This window comes from Lissotriton helveticus, chromosome 1_1 (genome assembly GCF_964261635.1).
Source record: "Lissotriton helveticus chromosome 1_1, aLisHel1.1, whole genome shotgun sequence".
Taxonomy (NCBI): domain Eukaryota; kingdom Metazoa; phylum Chordata; class Amphibia; order Caudata; family Salamandridae; genus Lissotriton; species Lissotriton helveticus.
In genome coordinates this window covers 2,113,741,541-2,113,765,934 of record NC_136057.1, presented here as the reverse complement: position 1 = coordinate 2,113,765,934, position 24,394 = coordinate 2,113,741,541, and the positions used below count along the sequence as shown (strand labels likewise).

General features: G+C 45.2%; 1 protein-coding gene across 1 annotated transcript in view; it reads right to left on the bottom strand.

Annotated features, from left to right (window-relative positions):
- Nucleotides 1-24,394, bottom strand: part of LOC144756356 (DBIRD complex subunit ZNF326-like) — a 254,068-nt gene that overhangs the window by 214,939 nt on the left and 14,735 nt on the right. Inside the window, exons 2-4 of the mRNA XM_078646121.1 lie at nt 17,804-17,900; nt 14,533-14,938; nt 13,151-13,340 (exon numbers count right to left, since the gene is read on the bottom strand). Coding sequence (XP_078502247.1) covers nt 13,151-13,340; nt 14,533-14,938; nt 17,804-17,898 — 691 coding nt within the window. The 5' untranslated portion in view covers nt 17,899-17,900. The remainder of the gene's footprint in view (nt 1-13,150; nt 13,341-14,532; nt 14,939-17,803; nt 17,901-24,394) is intronic.

Sequence of the window (24,394 nt, the reverse complement as noted above, 5' to 3'; positions counted from 1 at the left end):
TTCGAGGCATGTGGGCTGCTAAATTCATATCTATAGCATAGAATACATAGCAGTCCCTCCATTAACGGCGGCCGCCCGTGCCAGCTGCAGAAGTCTGAAAGAGTGTTTTAAGAACAGCCTGTCCTACAGCTGCCTGCTGCTTGGAATGCACATCTACACAGTAATGTTTGGTAAACGTATGTGGTGTAGACCATGTGGCTGCTCTACAAATGTCTTCTAAAGGAATGTTACCGAGTAATGCCATGGAGGCTCCCAACTTGCGTGTGGAGTGTGCCCTGGGGGGGGACCGTTAAAGTGCGCTTAGCTTTCTGATAGCAAATCTGAATACACTTAACGATCCACCTGGCTATTCCTGCTTTGGAAATGGGGTTGCCCTTGTGCTGGGCCGAGAAGGCAACAAAGAGCTGTTGTGTTTTGCGAAAACCTTTTGTTCTGTCAATGTAGTACATTAACGCCCTTTTGACGTCCAGCGTATGGAGCATTCTTTCTGCTACAGTGTCAGGGTTTGGAAAGAATGCGGGCAGTTCGATGGTTTGGTTGACATGAAACTGCGACACCACCTTAGGAAGGAACTTGGGGTTTGTGCGGAGCACCACCCTGTTTGAATGAATTTGGATAAATGGCTCTTGTATCGTGAGCGCCTGTAGCTCACTAAACACGCCTAAGAGACGTGATGGCAATGAGAAAAGCCACTTTCCATGTCAAGAATTGAATCTCACAGGAATGTAGAGGCTCAAAAGGTGGGCCCATCAACCTGGTGAGGACCACATTAAGGTTCCATACAGGAGCTGGCGGGGTCCTGGGAGGGATGACACGTTTCAACCCTTCCAGGAAGGCTTTAATGGCAGGCACTCTGAAGACAGAGACATGCTGCCTGTTTTGAAGGTAAGCCGCTATGGCGGATAAGTGTATCCGAATGGAAGCGTATGCTAGATTGCATTTGTAAAGATGTAACAAATAGCAGATGATGTTAGGAATGGATGCATCTAGCGGGTTGATATGGTGGTCTGTACAGTAAATGACAAACCACTTCCATTTTGCTGCATAGCAGGCTCTGGTAGTGGGCTTTCTCGCCTCCCGTATGATGTCCATGCATTCGGGAGGCTGATTAAGGTAGCCAAACTCTAAGACATCAGGAGCCAGATCGCCAGATTCAGCTGTTGCGGATCTGGATGCTGAATGTCGCCATGGTTCTGCGTCAAAAGCCTGGGTGTGAGGCGCAGCCTTTGATGCGGTACCACGGAGAGTTCTAGAAACGTGGTGTACCATGGTTGGCATGCCCACATGGGAGCAACCAGGATGAGCGTCATTGAGTGTTGCTTTAACTTTCTTGCCACCAGCGGAATGAGAGGTGCTGGGGGAAAAGCGTACGCAAATTTGCCTGACCAGTTCATCCATATCGCATTGCCCTGCGACTGTGGGTGAGGGAACCTGGCGGCAAAGCTTTGGCATTTTGCGTTTTCCCTTGTGGCAAACAGGTCTATCTGTGGATGACCCCACTGCTGAAAGTACGGGCGGAGTACTGATGGATGTAACTCCCACTCGTGCATCTGATGGCTGTACCTGCTGAGCAGATCCGCCATCTGATTGTCCTTGCCCGGGAGGTGTTCCGCCATGAGGAAGATGTTCCTCTGAATGGCCCACTTCCACATGCTCTGAGCCAGATGAGACAACTGTGGAGAGTGTGTACCTCCCTGCTTTCGGATGTAGTACATGGCCGTCACGTTGTCCGTCCGGATCAACACGACCTTGTTGCACAGATGTACTTTGAAGGACTTGAGTGCCATGAAGATTGCCATCAGTTCTAGGTAGTTGATGTGCATCTTTGGCTGCGTTGTCCATAGTCCCTGCACCGTGTAGTGGAGCACATGAGCTCCCCATCCCTGGAGAGATGCGTCCGTCGTCAGGATAATCTGTGGCACAGGCTCTTGGAACGGTCGGCCCTTGCAAAGGTTGTGTGGATTCCACTAATGCAGAGAGTTGCATGCCCGACCGGTCACAAACACTAGGTCTTTCAACTGTCCTTGAGCCTGAGTCCACTGATGTGCTAAGCACTCCTGGAGCGGACGCATATGCAACCGTGCGTGCGGGACTATGAAGATGCAGGAGGCCATCATGCCTATCAACTGCATGAACACTCTCGCTGGAAGGGAGTGTTGCGGTCTGAACCCCTGGATGAGCGACTGGATGTTGTCGATCCTCGCTGGGTTCGGCTGCGCTGTGGCAGCCAGATTATCTATCGTCGCGCCCAAATACTGCCGCACGTGGGCTGGCTGAAGGTGCGACTTTGGATAATTTAGAGAAAATCCCAGACTGTGAAGGAGGTGAATGGTGTGGGACATGCCTGCGGCGCACTGTTGAGCAGACTTTGCCTGAACGAGCTAGTCGTCCAAGTAAGGGTAGACATATATGTTCTGCCTCCTGAGGTGCACCGCCACTGTCGCCAGACATTTCGTGAACACTCTGGGGGCAGTGGTCACTCCGAAGGGTAGGACCTTGAATTGGTAATGCCTGTTTTGGATGGTGAACCTGAGGTACTTTCTGTGGGATGGATGGAGTGGAATGTGAAAGTAAGCATCCTTGAGGTCTAAGGTTGCTAGGAAGTCCCCCTGGTTTAGCAATGGAAAAACATGCTGCAGTGTCAACATGTGAAAGTGTTCTGAAAGAATGTACTGGTTCAGAGGCCTGAGGTCCAGAATGGGTCTGAGTGAGCCGTCCTTCTTTGGGTTCAAGAAGTACAGGGAATACACCCCTGTGCCTTCTTCCTCCACTGGCACGAGCTCTATTGCGCCTTTTTGCAGCATGACGAGTACCTCCTGCTGCAATAAGTGCAAGTGCTCTACTGACATAGGACGGTGCTTTGGTGGTATGTTGGGTGGAGTGGACGTTAACTCCAAACAATAGCCGTACTGGATAAGTTTCCTTACCCACCTGTCTATGGTGATGGACTTCCAGACTGGCAGGAACTGTTGGAGTCTCCCCCCGACAGGTGTTGGATGGTCGGGGGGCAGTGACAGGTAGTCACTGTTTGGTGGTGGCAGAGGAATGGGAGCTGTTGTTGCCTCTGCCCTTGGCGCTGTTTCCACGGTAACCTCCTCTACCCTGCTTGGGGTACGAGGATTGTGCCCCCCCCTTTATTGAATGGCGTCTGCTGTGCCAAGTGTCCTCTGGTAACACCTCGATTGCCTGAGCGTCGAAAAGTGTTCCCTCTGAATTGCTGAGACTGGAGAGCACTCATGGATTTGGCCGTCTCAGTATCTTTTTTGATTTTTCAGAGGGTGGTGTCAACCTCTGGGCCAAATAACCTGCCTGGATTAACGGGCTGGCTCAGGATAGTAGTCTGGATCTCTGGCTTGAACCCTGAGATGCGGATCCATGCTTGACGCCTCAACATCACCCTAGTGTTGATTGCTCTCGCTGCTGTGTCCGCAACGTCGAGCGCACATTTTATCGCAGCATTGGAGATGAGCTTGCCCTCTTGGATAACCATCTCCGCTCCCTCTTTAAACTGGTCTGGAAGGTGTTGCAACAATTGTTCTAGGGTGTCATAATGTGCCCTATCGTATCTGGCCAACAGCGCTTGCGTGTTTGAGATGCGCCATATGTTGGCTGCTTGAGCTGCCACCCTCTTCCCAGATGCCTCTAGCACTTTTGACTCTTTGTCCGGGGGAGGAGCTTCACCCGTTGTTTGAGAATTCGCCCTCTTGCGGGCATTAGAGACCACCAAAGAGTCTAAAGGCAACTGGCCCCGTATGTAAGTTGGTTCTCCAGGTGCGGCTCTGTATTTCTTTTCGATTCTGGGGTGGACAACCCTTGCTCTAGTGGGTTCCTCGAAAATGTCCGTGGCATGCTTCAGGACCCCTTTTAGCATAGGAAGAGTTTTCATAGTTTTTTCTGCAGCAGAGAAAGTATCAAACAGAAAGTCAACTTCCACAGGGTCAGCATGCATTTCCACCTTATGGTTAAGAGCTGCCCTTTCAATCAAGGCATTAAATGCCGCAGAGTCTTCAGTTGGAGACGTTTTCACGCTATAAACCTGAGGGTCCTGGACAACCTGCTGGTCTCCTTGATCACCAGTGTCCATCCACGAGTCCTGTTGCTCATCAGGGTCTGTGTTTGTAGGAAAACTATACTCCTCATCTTGCTCACCCCCTTCTCCATCTGAGCAAGTGGGTGAAGGCGTTGCACTCCTCCTAGGGTGTGGGAGAATTTGCTCAACCAGTACTGGTGCCTCTGGTGCTGGTCTCTTCCGCTTCAGAGGAATCACAAACGATTCCAGGGGCTGGGATGTGATTTTCCTCTTGTAGATCGTGAGTTTTCCAGTGTCGGCGTCGATGATATGCGCCGACTGCTCCTCTAGCACAGGTTGTCGATGACTTAAACTTCCACTCGGGTGAGTTTGCGTCGACACCGCAGAGTCCTTGGTCACCATCCGTGGTGAAAAAGCCTTCGGCGCCACCTTAGGCGGTAGAGTGTAGAGGATCGGCATTGAAGCCTTCTTCGGTGGGGCCAACGTTTTAGGTGCTGAAGGTGTTTTCGGCTCCGACTCCTTGTCCCGTATCCGCTTGAGGGAGTCCGAGACATGCTTCGTAAAGGAAGCGGATGGTTTCGTCGACCCGACCGATGACCTCGATCCACCTCCAGGGGAAGACCCGAGCGTCGATGACTTCGGTTTCGCCGCTTGAGGCGCAGGCGCGTCGCCGACTGGAGCGCCACGATCAGCTTCCGTGGTCGCAGGCGTCGACGCCGACCGCTTCGGATCGACAGCCTTTGCCTTTGGCGTCGGGACTCCAGACTTCGGCTCGGTGCCCTTTGCCGACTGTCTCGACGGCCCCCTTGGCTTTTGGATCGGCAGCCTTGCCCGCTGGAGGTTCGACAGTCTTCTTTGACTTAGATTCGACCACCTTGCCGGATAGCGGCTCGACGACTTTCTTCGAGCTGCGTTCCTTGACCACTTTCGGCACCTTTGCCGGGTCGATAGCCTTTTTAGACTTTGAGGCCTCCGAAGACGACGGCGTCGATGGCAGAGCAGCCGTCTTTGGTTTCGATGGCACGTCGTCCATCTTTTGTTTTGTTTCGGTTTCGATTTCGTTAATGGCGGCTCCGCTGAGGTGTCCGTAGCCGGGCCGGAAGGCGGGGCCGTGGATCAAGGTGGAAGGTCGTGGGTAAGGCCGTGTGGCGATCCCGTGACCTGAGCCATTGTAAGAGTACGAACGGGGCATAGCTCTTCCTCCGAGCTATCTTCCATGGCCCCATATGCTTCTTCGTCGTCCTCTACCTCATCGACGTTTTCCTCTAGGTCTAGGCCTGCGACGTCTGCTCCGTAGTCGTGCTCGACCTCCGCCGATGTAGGTGAAATTTGCAGGTGATGCTCTAGCTCGTCTGCTTCAGGGTTTTCGAAGATGTCGTCCGGCGCCGGGCCGACCGCTGGGCCTCGAGGCGCGCCACGCGCCGAAGCTTGATCGTCTTCTTCGATCTAAATCTCGAACAGGCCATACAGTTGGCCTCGTCATGGTCCGGCGACAGGCACTTGTTGCACACCGGGTGTACGTCGATGTGTGGGTACTTCGAACCACACACGGGACAGTTCTTGAACGGACTCCGTTCCATGCCGTTGAAAGTCTTGCTGCGTCGACAGGGCCTCGATGACCGAAGAGTCACCCGACTCCTCAGATATCCGACTCGACGAGTTGGAGTATACAAGAGACCGAACGCGAACAATACCGACGGGGTAAGCCTTGAAAAAGTTTTTTATATCGATTCCGAACAGGAGAAGTCGAAATCACATCCGAACCCAATGGCGGAAAAAAACAATCTGGGGATGGAGTCGATGCCCATGCGCACTGTAGTCCAGGGGAGGAGCCACCTATCTCGTGATACTTCGAAGACTCTTCCAGGACAACAACGTGCAATCATCCGGACCCAACACTAGGCGGCGATCTATGCTATAGATATGAATTTAGCAGCCCACATGCCTCGAACTCTACGCTTAAACTAGCACAATCTTCAGGTGGCATCATGAAGGTTTTTAACAAGTCTAGCAAAAGAACCATTAGTCCAGCAATTGAAATCTATAGGGCTCAGGCGAGAGGTGGGGCTCTATAAGGCGCAGAGCTTTGGGGCCACCTTAATTTGAAGAAGCTAACACAGGTGGAGAACCATTACCCAAGACAGCTTTTTAGATTGCCACGTAGCACCGCGCTAGTCCCGCTATGCTTTGATACGCGTATAACTCCAATAGCCGAGTCTTAAACCTATAATGCACTGGCGTCGTTTATGGACCACCCCCGAACTCACACCCTATCGGGAGGAATTACTAGAGGTATTGAGGTTATGAGGTGCTGTAAAAATTCCGTGGTTGGCATATATTAAATCCTTATTAATCAGCATGAGTCTAGGGCATTGCTGGTCTGAACCTGAGTCAGCCTGTCTGTTAATATCTAAGGACCAAGTGAAGGCTTGCTATAAAGAGTACAGACTATTCCAACTCCATACCTCTTCCAGAATCGGGAAACTCTTAACGGGTTTCTGGAACTAAAAGCCAATCCTAGCTTCGAGCCTGCATTGGACCTCATAAATCCACCAGCAGCCAGGAAGCAATATAGAAATGGGGTTCTCCCACTCCGCTGTCTCACATCTAAGTGGAGTGATCACCAAACGATCCAATGCCCCACATGTGACTATCATGAGGAATCTGAGCTCCATGTTTTGTTTAGCTGCCCAGGCTATCAAAAGGCAAGGAGAAGCTGGCTGGTCCAGATGTGCAGGAACCTTGGTAATAGACGCGGTCTCAAAGTTTTCAGGATATTGAAAACAGATACTAGCATCCCAATAGTATATTCGGTTGCTGTTTTTTTGTTTTCAATGTGGTGTACTAGAAGGGTTTATCTGAAACTATGAAATGTTGCATTGATTGCCCTATGATGACATTCATATCTAGTATAATAAATTACCTAACTGTATAGCATTTCATGCATAGTTTTTCGTAATTGTATAGTTTTTAGGTCGAGCAGACTACTCTCAATGCGTGAGCATTGAGAGTCTGCTACAGACCTAATGTGGCCCGTATTCAGGAGAGTGGACAGCTACCAGACGCGCGCTTTGACGAGGTCAGATTTCACCTCGGGAGCGAGCGTCTGGTAGCTGCGCATGCGCAAATCAAATCCCTTGCTCACACACACACACAGGCAGCCCCCACCCCTCTGCATGCACGCACACACACACACACACAGGCGCGCGCATGCACACGCAGGCATACGACACACATACAGGCACACATACAGGCACACTATCCCCTACCTCGCATTCTCTCTCAATCACACAGTCACGCATGCGCACACACATTCCCACACGCACACACGCGCGCACACACTCCCCCACCCCTCCCAGGCATACACACAGGCACGCACGCACTTCACTTCAGCCCTGGGCCCCACTCACCGACTGCGCTCTTCCGGCGGGCTCCTCTCGCGCTCCGCGCCTCACGGAGCATCTCGTCTCCTCTTCACAATCGGGGCTCCCTCAGGTCCGAGGAGCCCCGCAACAGGCGCAACACTCCTCCTTCTCCCCGGCCCCCTCCTGGGGACCCGGGCTGATTCGGACAGGCAGGGCGCTCCATGCGCCGGCAGCTCGCGGACCTCGGGAGGCGGGACTTCCGGTCGGCCGCGACCGGATTGGCCGGCCGGCCAAGAGCTTCCGGGTCGCCGCGGGACTTGTATTTAATATACAGTCACCCTTCTTCCCTCATTGTCGTCCCCCTCCCCCAGCTGCATGCCTCCAGGACAACATACGCAGTAGATCTTGGATTTTGGCAGCACATTAATCATGTGCATCAGATGATGGCTTAGCGCGATAAGCTGAAAAACAGGTACGTGTGTGCTTGTTGTTATTGCTGTTGGGGGACACGGTAACCCGGGACCGGACCCGACCGCACCGGCCGAGGCTGATCTTTTTTAGTCCTTGTTAATTTGTAGCAGGCTGATGAAGCACATTAGAAGACAAGGCGACTTTCAGTGTCCCGAGGCATTAAACTGGCTATAACAGCTTTGCCGTTCTGCGATTACAACGCCCCTTTAATCAAAACTTCTGACCTGTGCGACTCCCGCCTCTGTAGTAAATATACGATTCTCCAGGAGTTTCCGAAGTCACTGCGAGGGCTTAAGGGAACAGAGAGCATCACCCCCCAGGACACTACCCTTTGATGCACAACGTTCACTAGTCAGGCCTATGGTCCGAGAATGGCTTAACTTATTCATGTCTGTATGTTTTCAGAGCCTCAAAGTGATTCAACTCAGGCACTCAAGCGCTATGTAAAGCCCCGAAACAATAAATTAGCCGTGTTCATCTTTACTGCCTATCCCTCTAGCTGTAGCCCCCACAAAACCAGTACCGCTCTGCTCTGTACACTACGAATGTGAATAAACAAACATGTCCCTGGAGCGGGCGCCGTGCACAGTGCTATAGTTAATTAGCGAGGCAGGCCACACCTGGGATTTTTCATCAGAATTCTAGAACTTGTAGCATTGGTTTTATGCTGGGTTAAATACGACTCTGAGAACCAGATTGTAAGAAAAACGCCCGGACTGCCCTAAATAGGCTCGCGTGGACCTAGGAAACTTGGCAGCTGACGGGTACCTTCAGTGCAGGTTAATCTGTGGTCTGCAGAACAGTTAATATTGTTATTTCAAAGTTGTACTGTGTAATTCAATACATAAAAATAAATAAATGACCTCGTGCATCGTAAAGCACATTTTTTGTTTCCAGTAGCTGAGATGCCTGTCACACGAGCACTTACTTCTTTGATTTAGGTTTAGGCGAGCTCAGCTGGCGCAACGACTTGGGACTCCCCATGCATGACTCTAGCCTGGTTTTGTATCGTACCACACATCGCGAAACCTTTCACTTTGTGCATTAATCATGTGGCCCACAAAAGCAGCAGCTAACTACATTCTATAGAAAAAAAAAATTGCTTTTCTTACCGCTACTGTACATCGTGAGTACTTTCACCTTGTGCACTAAGCTTGCGACCCACGTTAATTAATTAACAAAGACACATTCCGGCAGTCGCTCCTCCTTAACCCTCGGTAGTGCATATGCTTTTCACAGTATTGGTGACTGCGCACTCACACATTGCTCACTCACAGTAATGTAGCCCACACATACTGCACCCTCACACACACTGCCCCCTCACACATTGCGCACTCACTACTTTAGGCCACACACACTGCACCCACACACCCCGCACTCTCACACACCTCGCAACCTCACACTCTCTCATTACACTGTGCCCTCACACACTGCCCCCTCACACACTGACCCCTCACACACTGACCCCTCACACACTGACCCCTCACACACCACGCACTCACACATTGCGCACTCACATTGCTCACTCACACTACTTTAGGGCACACACACACCGCACAATCACACCCCTCACACACGGCCCCCTCACACACTGCCCCCTCACACATTGCTCACTCACACTACTTTAGGGCACACACACTGCACAATCACACCCACACCCTCACACACCTCGCACCCTCACACACTCATTACACTGCCCCCTCTCACACTGCACCCTCACACACTGCACCCTCACACATTAGCCCCCACTCGTCGCCACCACAACATCACTCAGCGCCACCACAGCATCAACAACAACTGGTTCAAATATGTTCTCTCAATGTTTCAAGCTTTATTTCAAATGTCACAATAAAATGTTAATATTTCACTTCTGTTCTTGGATTTTCGGCACAATAAAATACACTGAACATAATCTTCACAACAGTTATTTACAAAAGTTTAAGCTATTGCCATTATAAATTACAATAAGTATTAATTATTAAAAAAAACATTGATATTTGTAATATCAATACATGTAACTCACGTAAATACAACACATTGCATTACAAATGCTATAGGTGTCACATTTGCGAAAGTTATAACTATTGGCATTGTAAATGACAAAGCTATTAATTTCGCTATTTTCAAAACCAACACATAATATATAAATGCAATTACAATACAATACAATAAATAAAAAAATTGTAATTTACAATACCAATAGCTCAAACTTTCCTAATGCGAGACCTATTGCATTGTAAATGCTTGTTTAGTTAGGAGCTTTTACTCTTTATATTCGTTGTTTTTTTATATTAGTGGTTTTTCTTTTAGCTAATTTATTTACACATTGCACTATGAACTTTCCGAAACTAATTGTGTAAGACTTGCCGTATTACAAATCTCAAAGTTCCCAAATTAAATCCACTATAAGAAAATGCATATAATTATAATTGGTTTTAGCTTTTTTAAATCATGATTATCAGCATGATGCAGTTCTCCCTTCTTATGCAAATGTTTGTTCTGTGTTGTACTTTTTAGGTCATATTGACCGAAATAAAGTTTCTTTGACTGACTGGTAACTCGTTCACAATTGGAATGGGCTACACAAGGGACCCCCCTTCCCTTTTGTGAATGTTGACAAAAAAAACTTTTGGGAGTAGGCCTCTGGCCATGGGGCCTAGTGGTTAGTCCTCAAAGGTTTGAGTACATTTTCTTTTGAAAACATTTAAAAGCAACCACAGCCAAGGGGTTCTTCTGACCCAAATAGGCCACAAGCCAAGAGACTGTGGCCAATTGTAGAAGGTCGCAATCTGCAAACGCCTTCATGAATAAGGACTACGTAGGTCAAATTATGACCAAATATGATTTTGTGAACCAACTTAACAGAACATAGGTCGATCCGCAAAATCAAAAATAAAGATTTGGTAATAGTCAGAATGCAATTTGCGACTACTTTTATTGGATCGGTTCTTTGCACAGAAGGCCCTAGGTCCCTTGTACAATCAATCACGTGTGAGCCTCACTAATACTTTCGGAAGGGTACAGCCAACTATGGACCTGGAGTGCAATTATAATATTAAGGTTTTGCTCAATGCAATGAATAAACAAAAGGACAATGATTAAACTATGCAGAGTTGTTTTGGACAGCCATTAGCAATATGCACTGCCATATTTTCAGAGAAAACTCAAGTTTTGCTCATGCAACATCTGGTATGGCTTACGGACATTTGCTCTGCTTTCACTTGTGCTTCATCTAGGAGAACACTGATATTGTTAATGATTGTTAGCATTCTGCTGTTATGATCATGCCAAATCTGATGGATCCCATACTGTGCGGCTGCACCCTATACTGAGACTGGCCCACTAGTGCACACAACCTATCTGCTACTGTGCTGCTATCACATGAGACCAAGTAATGCATCCTGACAGTACCACGGCTCAACATACTGCCATCACAAGGAACACACTGTTTAACTTCTTTCAATGGTTACTTTCTTTATAAAAAAGAGGTAACATCGTTCATTCTGTCCATGTGTTCAGATTGTATCTGGTGAATTTTGACAAAACTAATACTGCACTCTCAGTACACGTAGGTGCAGAAATTTTTATTTGGATTCTAGGTTTTTTGCTTTTGCCTTCAAAGTTTGGGTCTCACCGCTCTACAACGACCACGGAGAACCTACCACCTAGTTATCTAACATGTTTATGTGTACAGGGCTCGATTAAAAGAAAGAAAATAAACCACAGCTATTAAGCTCTCAGTTCATTATTTTTTGTTGGGCAGTGTTCTTGGGGTAGGTTGGTTAGTTTAGGCAAAGATCACCGGCCTCTGTCCCCAACTAAACATGCCCTTCTACTTATCACTTGGGACTGGATGTACTTATATAGAGGTTGCAATTAAAGGGTGCAAATGGAGCACAGGTTATTTGTGACATATTCACTATTTAGTAGAGTTTCAAAATCTTCATTTCCAGAAGTCGTGGAATGATTTGCATAATAATATTGAAAAGGAAGATCACTATTTGCAATAAAAGGGATGTGGCCTTCAAGGAAGAGCAGACAACTATACCTGTATTTCCAAAACAGGAAACTTTTAAAGTTATCCTATTCCTTAAAAGGAACAATTGCAGCACCTGAGGCGGCCCAACAATTCCTAGGGGGAAAGCAAGTCCAACGTGGACAAACCAGCGAACAGCACCTTTCAGGCACGGGCACATTTTCAATAGTTTGCAAATACAAATCGCAGTCACAAATCACTCTCAGGAAATAACATCCACAATGGACAAGGAAGCCTGCAGGCAACCCACTATATTGATTATCCATGCATAGTGTCACATGAGCACCCACCATCCTGTCCAAAATCAAGTCAAACACAAGCAAAGCAGTGACTTACTTTGCCACACATAAGAACCACGCCTTTTAAGAGACTGGACAGAACTTTTTAGTGCACATCTTTATCATTCTTCTCTTTCATTGGTAAATTTTCTCCATGTTAAAATTTGGGTTCAGTTTCATTAATATGACTGTATAGCACATCTGAATAAGTGTAATCTAGTCACCTATTTATAAATACCATTTTTATGCTGAAGGCTCACTAGTTGTCTATACCGTTTATTCAGTTCCACTTTTGAGCGCCAAATCGCAAATTAACATGAGGTGGAAATTATCTGTTAGAAAATAACGGTTAAGGTTAAACATAGTCTTAGAATGTACTCATGTAGCAAGGACTGAGACCAGAAAACAAGCAAACAGCGGAGTCTCTCAGATGAATTACTGCAGATTGCACTGTGACCTGGCTTATTGCAGTAGTTATATTCCTCCTTCCAAAGAACTACAAGTCTTGGTGCACATGTAGTGTGTTAATAAGTAATTAGGGGTATTTTTACCCTCACGCCATTTACAGGGAGGGGCTACAGCTACATCACCATCTAGCAAGATGTTGATCACATCTGCCATCCTAGCAAGTCCTTCACGTAAAAGAGGGGACAAAAAAAAAAAAACACAACTGCCTGGTCTTGCATTATTGCCTCTAGGAATTGACTGGGATTATTTACATAATCTATGGGCAATTGCTACACGTAATATATACATATACACACACATTATATATATGATTTGTAGAGTGTGCTTCTCACCCGTGAGGGTATCCAGGTGCTGTCCATAGGCACATTAAGTGACTTGCCCAGAATCTCAGGATGATATGACACACCTTCATTTATAGGGGGGACTACCAATTCTAAGCAACTCAGATATTCAACAACTCATACTACAGTACCCGCCAAAATAAAATGGGGTATAAACTTACCAACTTTTTTGTTGCTCGCATTGTTGCTGACGATTTTTGCACCTTGTTTCGCGAGTTTCGCTTTCTTGCCTGTTTCAGCAGGTTTATCACCAGGTGGATTACCCTTTCTCTTCATGCCTCTACCAGCAGCTCCACCTCTGAACTGGTTATTGAACCCGGGTCTAGACGCACCTCCATATTCCCCCATTTTCTGCAAAATGTTTGGAATTCAACAGTTAGCAGCTAATTGACATAAATCGGCTTAAAGTTAAAAAAACAATGATTTGAGCACTGGACTTCTCAATATCTGGCACTGCGGTGAGCTGCTTTGGGGTAACATTAACAAAGAAAGCACAGCCTTAGATGCTTACAATTTAGAAGCCCATGGAATCAAAAGTATACTGTGAAAACTAAATCTAAAAAGGCAATACTTATTATTTAATCCATTCAGTAACTTTTGATATGTGTTCAGTGCCCACTTTAATTTACAGTGTAATTTAGTTAGCTTACACTCTTATGGTGGAATTAAGTGACAGAATTAAAATATTCTTCTCTACATCCAAGGTTTTAGCTGTGAGACAGTCTACCAGACAACGCTGGATTACTGCAATATTAATATTTTAGCATGCACTCTATAAAAAGGCACAACTTGTGCGACTAATCTCAAAAGTTTAGATGCGAAACAAGGAAAATAAATTGCAAGAATACCTCCAGCCAGTGATTGTGTTTAGAAAAATATTCACATGCTTAAAATACAAATACAAAACATAAATGTACATTTTAGAAAAGCTGCAAAACTGTACAGAAGAAAAATGTCAGAATGTACACTAGGAACATCCCTGTTAAAATATTGCAGATCTGACAATACTAAAACATATTTAACAGTCAAGTACTTGGAAATCATGGTACTAACATTCTACTTTGAATTAGGGTTAGCCAGAATTGAAATAAAAGTGTGGTGCTGATGCTCAGTAAAGCATCAGTCCACCATATGGTAAAACGGTGTTCCAAGAGTTCAGAATGGAGACACTAGTATGCCTTTCCTTTTTGGCAACCAGAAATTAGACCTTTAATTCACACAGAACTTCAAAAGGTTTTTGTAACAACTGATCGGTCGTTACAACAGCCTCCCACTTAGCTAGATACTCAACCCCTCTGGACCACTTGTTTATGTACAAATTTGACCAACAAGATGAATCTTGTCACTTCAATTTGTTTTGTACTTTCAAACAGGCATACTGTTTTCAAAGTTAGAATCAAGAAGAAGATTTCCTTATGTTTTAAGACCCTTCAAAAGATACCAAGTTTAAAAACAGTACATTCCATTTTTTAAAGTTCTGGTCTTTAAAGGATATGTTTTAAAGTGACTATAGTAAAAGAATCTGAAAAGATTCTGTACTTACTCCACGGCCACGACCTCTGCCCGATGGCGGTCCTCCAAAAGCATCAAAGCTTCTGCCTCCAAATGCACCTTCGGGATAAGCAGGCATTCCTCTCCCCCGGGAGCCTGCAGGCGCAGGCTTCATTAGGGATGAAGAAAAACTGCCGTAGGAAGAGTAACTTTCTCTTCCTCTGTCATCCATTAACCCAGGTCTCATTTGTGAACGTGAGTAAGGTGCGTCCCAGCTAGACCCGCCCTGGTTTCTACCTCCGAAAGAGTCAACGCTATTCCGGTAGGAGTTCTTATATCCATCATCAAAACTATCTCCGAAGTGGCTTTGTTCGGGTTCATTATAACCATGGCCAGATCTGAAAAGATCTCGCCCACCCTGTGAAGACCTGGAGTCATAAGACTCATAAGGTCCAAACCTAGAAAAATTGCAGTGAGGGAAAAAAAAAAAAAGTAAGCTTACTGGCATTATAACATTTTAAATGCAAATTATTAGCTCACATTTTCAACTACATTGGGTTAAATATATCATTGCAAACAATTTATATGCACATCTGGAAGAGGGCTGGGAATTCCACCTACATTGTCAAAACTAACAGTAGTCAACAAGTATATCTTTAAACAGGGCTATACTAAAAGTTCTTAAATGGCCTTAAAGAGGCCACAAACAGCATTTAGGCCTGAAAACGTGACCTTATAAATGATCAGCACTTTAAAAAAAAAAATGATCAGCACTTTAAAAAAAAAAAAAAAGGTTTGTGCTAAACCTCCCTGGTGTAAATTCCATGGAAAATACAAGTGTCTTGCTTTTGGGGAGTACAGCCTGAAAGCAGATACTGTTAACATGCACTGAAAGAGTAACAGGAAAAATAAAATTCAGCTTAGTAGTCTTATCATACAACAGGAGTTGTCCTTGAAGTTGTGTTTTCAGGTTAGAATAGTCATCAATATAAAAACCTCCCCTCCCTGAAAATTATTACAGTAAACGTAGAAAACTACAATTCTTGAGACCAATTAGCTAATTTTAAAGTACAAGCTAAGGAATGCAGAACGGATCAGAAAATATTGTGCCACATTAAACAGAAAGTGACGAATTTGAACACAGATTTAAGCGAACAATCCCCCAGAGTAGAGAGAATCATTAGCTTTAGTGGGATTACCCAGGTACTGTGTGGGGTTTGCAGAGTTGGGCAGAAACAAAATGTGAGAGATACTCGAACAGTATCAGTTAAGAGGGCTGACCGAACTCTCCAGTATGTTTTAGTGTATTTTACAATGATATCTTTATGGGGAAAACAGGAGGCTGGCGAAACAGCTAAAGCAGTCTGTAGGTCACATCGAAAAAAATGCTAGCCAGTGGGATGACAGCACCAGCACAATATAGTAAGAGCTGGTTTTAATAAGTCCACTCGTTCTCTTTCAGTCTACTAAAATGTTACTAACAGCAGAAAAACTAAGCACCCTATAGGACTGTTATCCGATTATTTATATTCCATGTCGGGAAACTCAAATTCTGGTCCATCAGGAACAGGGTATCGGCCATCTGCCTGAATTGCAGGTAGGAATTTAACTAACCAATACCAAAATTTACTGAATTTTTATTTGGTACAATGATTAAAGAATGTATGAAATGTAAGTGCTTCCCATCAATTTTTTTTATTGCTTATAGATGTGTTTCTTGTAGGGGTTCTTGGGCAGTTGAAACCCGGGGGTCAAGCACAGCAACTGAGACGATTTGTGATTTGTACCTGTAGTACCATTACTGCCAAATTGGTAGTTAGGAATTTATCTAATCTATTCTACATTACTCAAGCAATATCAGCCAGAATTGCACTGACAATTCTGGTAGCAACATTCTGCTCATACAGGGCTAATAGCCACTAGCACATGTTACCAACACTACACAAAAAAGGTATACATCTCATGAAGGGTATTCCAGCCCACAGAGTTTACGACAGCGAGTGTGGCACTGAATGCACACACCATTTCAACATCCAATGTTCAGGAAAGGAGGCAGAGATCTAGAAGAGCGGAGGGGCTTTTAGTCTCCAGTAAAGATATCACACAACTATATCCAAATACAAAACTCTAGCTCAAATGCTTCCATGAGTTTCAGGACAACTCGTCAAATACGCCTGTAAATGAATTTATGATAATGTAAAAGGCCTGCAAAGACTTGGCTGGATTCAAAAGCTTGTACTTCGAAATGTAACCATTGAAAAAAAATTCTACCCCCGTGTTTAAAGGGACTGGTACAGTACACTTCTCCAAGAACACACCCAAAAAAACATTTTTAATTCAGTCATTGAAATATATTTGTGACAATTGAGGCTTCATGAGAAAATACAAAAAACCTTCTGACTAAGTGGAATACCTGTGTACAGACCTAACCTGAACCATTAATGGCATAGAGCTATGTAATAGTTATTGCATGAGGTGCCAGAGTTTTAAAGGGTCTATGTAATTTTTACTAATTAGTTACCACACAAAAGTACTTGAAATTAAATTAAATGTTTTGAATGAATTGCATGTTGTCAATGTACAAGGGCAGGTAAGCAATACAGCAGCAACAAAGTTGTTAAAAATGTTCCTGCTACAGAGCATATTCCAACCAACCTTACAAGTATAAAAGTACACACTTTTCAGCTTGTACCTACAGAAACATTGACCCAAATTATCAACAAATCTGTATAGATAACAATTAGTCTCCTGTAAGCTTGTATATGTAGACACCAACATGCAGGTTTCCATTTATGGCCGAAGTTGTACCTCACAGAGGAATAACTCAACGCAATCAAAATGATAAATTGATATAAGATTTTAAGATACTGGAGATGCTAACTTCAGAACACTGCAAGTCCTGTTTTCTGAGTTTGCTATAACAGATTTATGAACAACTGTGCAAAGGTTCCCCTAGAGGCAAAGTTTGTTGAGTTTGAAAGTATCTGTACTATATATAATCGAAGACCACATGTAAATATTTAGGGAAGCAAGGCAAATGCATTAGAGGGACCATGCAGCGAAAGTATTAAGCGCCCCTTATTTAATCATACAGCCTCAACCAGAAGGGTTTACCAATGTTCTTTTGTTTGATACGGTCTGTTTGGGTTTTAGACTCTGTTGCAATAGTATTCACCACACTTCCCCTTAATTGCAGATTCCATTTCTGAACACATTGTTATGGTTACATATATAGTGCAAAAGATTCAAACACAAGTCAGACTAAACTGGGAGACTAACTGTCTAAGGGTTTAAAAATACATACAGGATACCAATATATATACCTGTCACCATTATTTTCCATGCCATAAGATGCATTTGGGAAGTTTGATGATTGATTTTGGTCTCCATATGCTCCTTGGCTGTAGTCACGCTGCATTGCTAAAGTAAAAAACATAAAATATAGGTAAATAACTGCAGAGGAATAGCGTTACTCTAAAGTTAAACATGGATTGACAATTATCCTTCCACTAGCACAGTGACTGTAGCCTTCTTAGGGTTCAGTCTGGCTCCCTGAGCTGGCTTAAACATGCTGTGTTTAACCAGCAATGTTAAGCAGAAGTGTGTCACTGCAATAACATATGGGCACTGTGGAGGGCCACTACTGAAGCTGTGATAATGTGTTGTTACTTACCGATAATCTCCATCACCCGATTAAGGTCCATCTCGTCTCGTCCCCGTCCTTACAGAGTGAAGTGGCTCCCCACCCGACAGGCCATCTAAAACATGCGTATTTTTTTCATTTTTACTATATAAATCCCCACCCACTGCTATGTTGGTTAGTAACAAGACCAGACACACCCAAAGCAGAAGGGAGGGAACAGGACTGGGATAAGGAGGACCTTAATCGGGGTAATGAAGATTACCATTAACATTACCCCCCACCTAGGTCCTCCTCGTACCAGTCCTCACATAAGTGAGGACCTCACAAGCAAAAGACACCAAGAAATAGCAGGACACCAAGGATCCATGCAGAATACAAAGTGTAATCAAAAACTAAGACACAGCAGCGTTCATAATGCCAACAGCAAAATTGTCCACAAAGATATTTAATAAGAGGCTATAATGCATGATAACGTATAGTTTCTTACCGGTCGGTGTAGTTTAGCAGCTTGAAGACTTTCTGGATTCACAATGCTGTGCATTACTCCGACATCTAGTGGTTGGGTCCGGAATTATTGTTTTTTGCTCTATTTTTGGGTCCCACCTAGCAACGCAGCGCTGCTCGCCTTGGCGAGACCCATTGTTATCGGCTTGGTGGGCGAAGGGGGACAGGATATGTGCACGCTTTCAGGACAGAAAATGTGCACAAGTACGTCTAACAGCTTAGCTGAAGACACAGCAAATGTGTTCGTACAGCTTAAACAAGATGTGCACGCATATGGCTCTGCTCTGTTGCTTCCTCTCAGCACGCAGGACAAAACATATGCACAGGCTCTGCTAAAACATATGCACGCGCTCTGCCTACCTCTACTTCCTCACAAAGTTCTCCTCTGCACTTTCAAAAACACAGTCTGTTTATACCCACCAGAATTACCCGGGCATCGTCCGCCATTTAGAAAAAAAGGGGGCTGTCGCAATGCAGTCTTATTTGATTACAAACCCCACCCTTCTTTTAGAGCACTAGATCAGCAGAGCTGCTCTAGAGCCTAAGAACCAGGTTAGCAGAGCTGCTGTAGAGCTAGAGAACGAGGCCAGCAGAGCTGCTCTAGAGCCAGAGAACCAGATAGGCAGAGCTGCTGTAGAGCCAGAGAACCAGGTCAGCAGAGCTGCTCTAGAGGCCTACGAATCAGGTCAGCAGGGCGGTTTTAGAGCCAGAGAACCAGGTCAGCAGAGCCATTGTAGAGTCAGAGAACAAGGTCAGCAAAGCAGCTTTAGAGCCAGAGAAACAGGACATTGGAGCCTATTTACAAGCCCCTTACACCGCGTCACTTTTCCCCCCACACAAAAAGTGAAGCACTGGCGGTGCAAGGGACCTGTAATAAGCCCCACTGTGCCCATACGAGCGAAATAGAACAGTTAAGTAACCTTCACACCACGGAAAAGGTGAAATAAAGTACCAGTTTCTAAAATTATTGCTCTTTCCACAGTTACTGGTAACTCAAGTCTCCTGCCTGAGGTCTACTACATTTATTGTAATTTAAAACTTCAGGTATCAAAATGCAAAGTTGTGTGAGCTATTAGCCTTACACTGGCTGAACAACTGCCTCCTACCATAGAACTGTTACAAGGGTCTACAAATCTAAGATTGTAGTTTGGGAAGTAGATGATGCACCTCATGCCTGCAACATAAAACAAGCATTTGCAATGCAATAGTGCTGGCATTACTAAAAGTGTGAGCTATTGGCATTGCAAATGATAAGGTTTGTTTTTGTTAAAAAATATTCCAGCAGTAGAATAAGTAATAAAATAAAATCTACGTAGACCACCAGTACAACCACCACTAGTACCAATATCACCACCACAAGTACCGTAACCACCACTATAATTTTTACTATTACTACTCTGGTGATAGTAATAATAATAGTGATTGTTATGGTATTGGTGGAAAATTACTATTATGAATTACAATACCTGTTAATTTTTCAAAAGGCATTGCCATTTACAATACCAATAGCTCTAAAACTCGCAGTTGCGAGACTTATTGCATTGTAAATGCTTGTTTTTTTGTGGCCCTGGTGGCCATCTTCTGATTCTTTTTTCTGGTTTTGTGTTATTTTTCTTCTTCCTTTTATCTTTTAAGGTATTTCTCCACTTCTAATCCCTTTCCCCCCATCTCATCTTTCTGGTGGAGGAGGGTGGGATCTCTAGTGAATACAGAAAGGCTTCAAGCTGCAAAACTACACCGACAGGTAAGAAACTATACGTTTTGCAGCGTGAATCTTTCTGGATTTACTATGCTGTGCATAGACTTTGTAGAAGTTTGTCCTTATTGTGGTGGCTGGGTGGAAGATGAGGTCTGGTTACTGAATATGTGTTGTAAGACCTTCTGTCCCACTTGTGCTTCCGTAATTCACTTGAATATCTACACAGTAGTGCTTAGTGAATGTGTGCACTGAAGACCATGTTGCAGCTTGGCAAATGTCTTAAATAGGTGTGTTCACTAGAAACACAATTGTTGCTCCCTTCATCCTTGTTGAGTGCGCATGAGCTGCTCCTTGTAACAGTTGTCCTGCCTGTTTGTGGGAGAGTTGTACGGTATGTGCAATCCACCGTGCAACGGTATTTTTGGTCATTGGTCGTCCCAAAAAACTGCCGGCAAAGGAAACAAAGAACTGCTTTTTCTTTCTGCGCTCCTTTGTCCTTTCTATATAGTGCATTACAACCCTCCTGGCGTCCAGTGTGTGTAGCGCCCTTTCTGTGCTTATGGCCGGTCTTTGGAAAAAACTAGGTATTTGAATTGTTTGATTGATGTGAACCGTGACATCACCTTTCACGAAGTGTGGGTCTGTTCTCACTACAATCCTATCATTGTGTATTCGCAGGTAGGACTCTTGAAGTGTTAGCGCATGCAATTCACTCATCGGACATACTATGGTGTCAATTGTTGTTCTTGTATATGATAATTGTTTTTGGTTTGGTTGTTGTTCCTGTACATGACTGTTGAGTTTTGCTCCCCTTGAGTCATTGTGCTCAATCGTCTAGCACATTCTTCGTTCACCCAGGTGTATGTTAAATTCCCCATGTTAGACTAATGTTCTGATTTGTTACCTTTGCCTCAAATTGTAAAGGATATCCTTCGGCATCAAGTTCGCGCTACCAAAACTTTATAAATAAATTAAAAACTTTTTTTTTTTTTAAACTTCTCGAAACTGCTACCATTAGATTGATCAAAGAAAAAAAATTACATTTTGTTATAAGCTACAACATAATTGGTCAAGAACAAGGGGCTGGATATTCTAAAAGGTACAGCTTAAGTCTGTTAACGTTCTGGATTGATAGAACAAGGAGTGCCGGTGTATATTAATTGAGAGGTTTCTTATAACGCTCTAAATCTCGCGCTATTAATTGATAATGAAACAGTAACAAGTTAAATAAGGAGACACGGCCGGCCGTGAAACTGAAAGCACGGCCGGCCGTGAAAGCCTTCCGTGCACGCATACAGCAACAAACCGTTTTCTTTCACTAATGCGGTGGCAACCAAAATACGATTTAGCTCATAACTGAAGGGTGAGAAAGAGTGTTGGAAGTTGAAGGATTCTAAGTACCATGGCCAAACAAGGAAGAGGGAAAGAAAGGATGGAGGCTGAAGGCACGCTGAAGGGCGAGGGAGGCGAGGGAGGGAGGAGATTGAGAAATGCGAGAAACGTGTGAAGCAGGGGGCGGGGGTAGCGAATACCTTTGAAGTGAAGCTAAGCTTCACTTCAAAGGCTTGTTGGCACAGCGCACGCTGGGGGATGACCGTGGGAGGGGGGCTGGTGTCTGTGCACGCGCTTTTTATGGCAATGCACATGCGCATTGAGCGAGCTTTCACGGGCACTGCATGGAATCGCCCGATCTCGGTAAGCTCTGTTTAAGCCCCTTTATATCTCGCTCCGCTCAATGCGCATGCGCATTGATAGGTCACGAGACCTAAAAAGGGACAAAATAATTAAAGCCCTGCTCGACCAGCACTCCTTTGGTGCCGGAGACACGTACATTGCGGGCAAGAAAGCTAGAAAATGGAGAACTTTGAATCGGTCGGTCTGTTCTAAGAGTGTTTGAACAAATCCCTTCATTGTCAGGGATCTCAACAGATGACCTAGTCCATGTATGCTTTCTGTCCGGTGAGGTGGGAAGTAAGATAGATTTAATACCTCCCTTGATTGCTAGCATAGTGGTGGAGACCGAACAAGACAAATGAGATTAGGACGATAATGAAGATCCCATTAAAAAGGTAGTTGTACGGCAAGAGATTCCAGGTTTACTACGAATCTTAGTTCCCATAGAATTAGCCTCGGATCAGTGGGACTTTATCTCACCTCATTTTATATATGGGGGAACTCCACGGGCTTTTAGCCAGGGTGTTGGGGTGGCCCCTCAGTACCTGGAGAATCTGAACGTTGTAATTAGGAACTACAGGGCGTTAGAGTATTCAGGTCCTTTCCATCTAATTACGTTAAATAATCAGTTCACCCCTTTGCTGCATTTTCAGGGCACGCAAGACAGGGAATATTGGGTAAATGATGCATATAATGGAGAGCCCTCTCACAATCTGAGAATCCTAAGCGGGAACATTCACAGGTTTACGGACATATGAAAGTTGGTGACTGTAATTAAAAAAAAAAAAATGAGTCAGTATCATATGAAGTCTTGGCTGCAAGTGGAAACAAGCATTTACAATGCAACGGTCTCGGCATTGCAAAAGTTAGAGCCCCCACTTCAAGCGTGGACATAGCAACCAAACACGTGCTTATTGGTAAGGTGACCAGAATGTATAAACGTGTAATACGCTTGTTGGCTATGGTAAAATAGTTCAGTCTTACTTCACACTTTGCAATTCGGCTGAAATTCTGCGAGCGACTTTCAAAGACGTCACGTTAGTTAAGGAATGCATGTACTTTGCAGTCCGCAACCCTGCATGGGAGATTATTTTTGTTTTTAAAGGTGGTGTGCTATTCTTCGCATCAAAGTATCTGTTCATATTTACCAGGGCGCGAAGAACATGATGAAATGCGGCGCCTCGGTAATGGCGTGAGTGAACATCTCGCCGTTGTAGAGGTGCTTTCCGTGGGGGTCCTCCTCCTCCTCCTTGGCCAGGTCGGAGTCCTCGGGCTCCCCCCGGGCTGGCAGCAGCGCCGGGCAGAGCAGGAGCAGCAGGCACCCGCGGGGGAGAGACATGGCAGCCGGGGGTGAGGGCCGAGGAAAGCGAGACCAGCAGAGGAGGAGAGCGACAGGGAGGCAGTCAGCTGAGCGGGCAAGGGCGGCTGACAGCGGGCCTGTCTGCTCTCTCTCCTGGGCCTGGCCGGCAGTGGTGCTCCTCGTGCAGTCAGCGGCGTTTCATTTTACTGCAGCTGCCGCAAAGCGCCGTCCTGTGTTGGAGCCAGGGGGAGGTGGGGCCCGCGCTGACGTGTGGCTAGAGTAAGCACACACACAACCCGGGAGCTCACACGCTCTGCTGTCTGCTTCAAGCTCTTCTAAGACCACTGTTGCCTCCCCTACATGTATGCAATTGAAAAGGGGCATTTGCGGACATTTTGTTGACATTCATTTTTAAGGTACGCCAGTAATTGCGTACACCTACCGCTGAGAAGGGTAATTTAAGTTGGAAAACGCCCAGGAGACAGCACCTGGCCGCAGCGCTCGTTCGCGTGCCAGTTTGGAATCGCCTCCAAGGCGATGCGCGCGGCCAGGATTGTCTCTTGGGAAGGAGACACGGCCACAATAAGTTCTCGGCGGAGACGCGCTTCCGCGCGTTTCAGCCGAGCCCTAAAAACCATTAAGGGCATTGTGACTGTCAATAGTGCACGTAACAAACAGGGTAAGAGTAAAGCTTCACGGGTGTGTTGACCCTAATCCCCCCCTAAAGTAGCTAAAGAAAATCTTGGAGGTAATCTCACTTTCAATTGGAGTACAAACCATAGCAGCCAAGCTATGGGTGAAGCTGAATGTTTAAAGGCAGTTTCTACTGATAAAATGTTTATATACATGAAGAGCAAAAGTATAGAATGAATAACTTTTATTTTGAAAGTTTTATGTAGCGCGAACAAGATCTTTGCAGATATCAGAGCGCTTTACAAGTACAAGGGGGTGATAGAGTAGTAGTTGAGGTAGTTAGGTACAAGGTGCATAGTTACATAGGTAGGTCAAAATACAAGAGGTAGGTCACAGGTGAGGTAGTGTCGGTACAAGGTGCATAGTCAAACAGTTGCGCCAATAGTATAAAAGTACAAAAA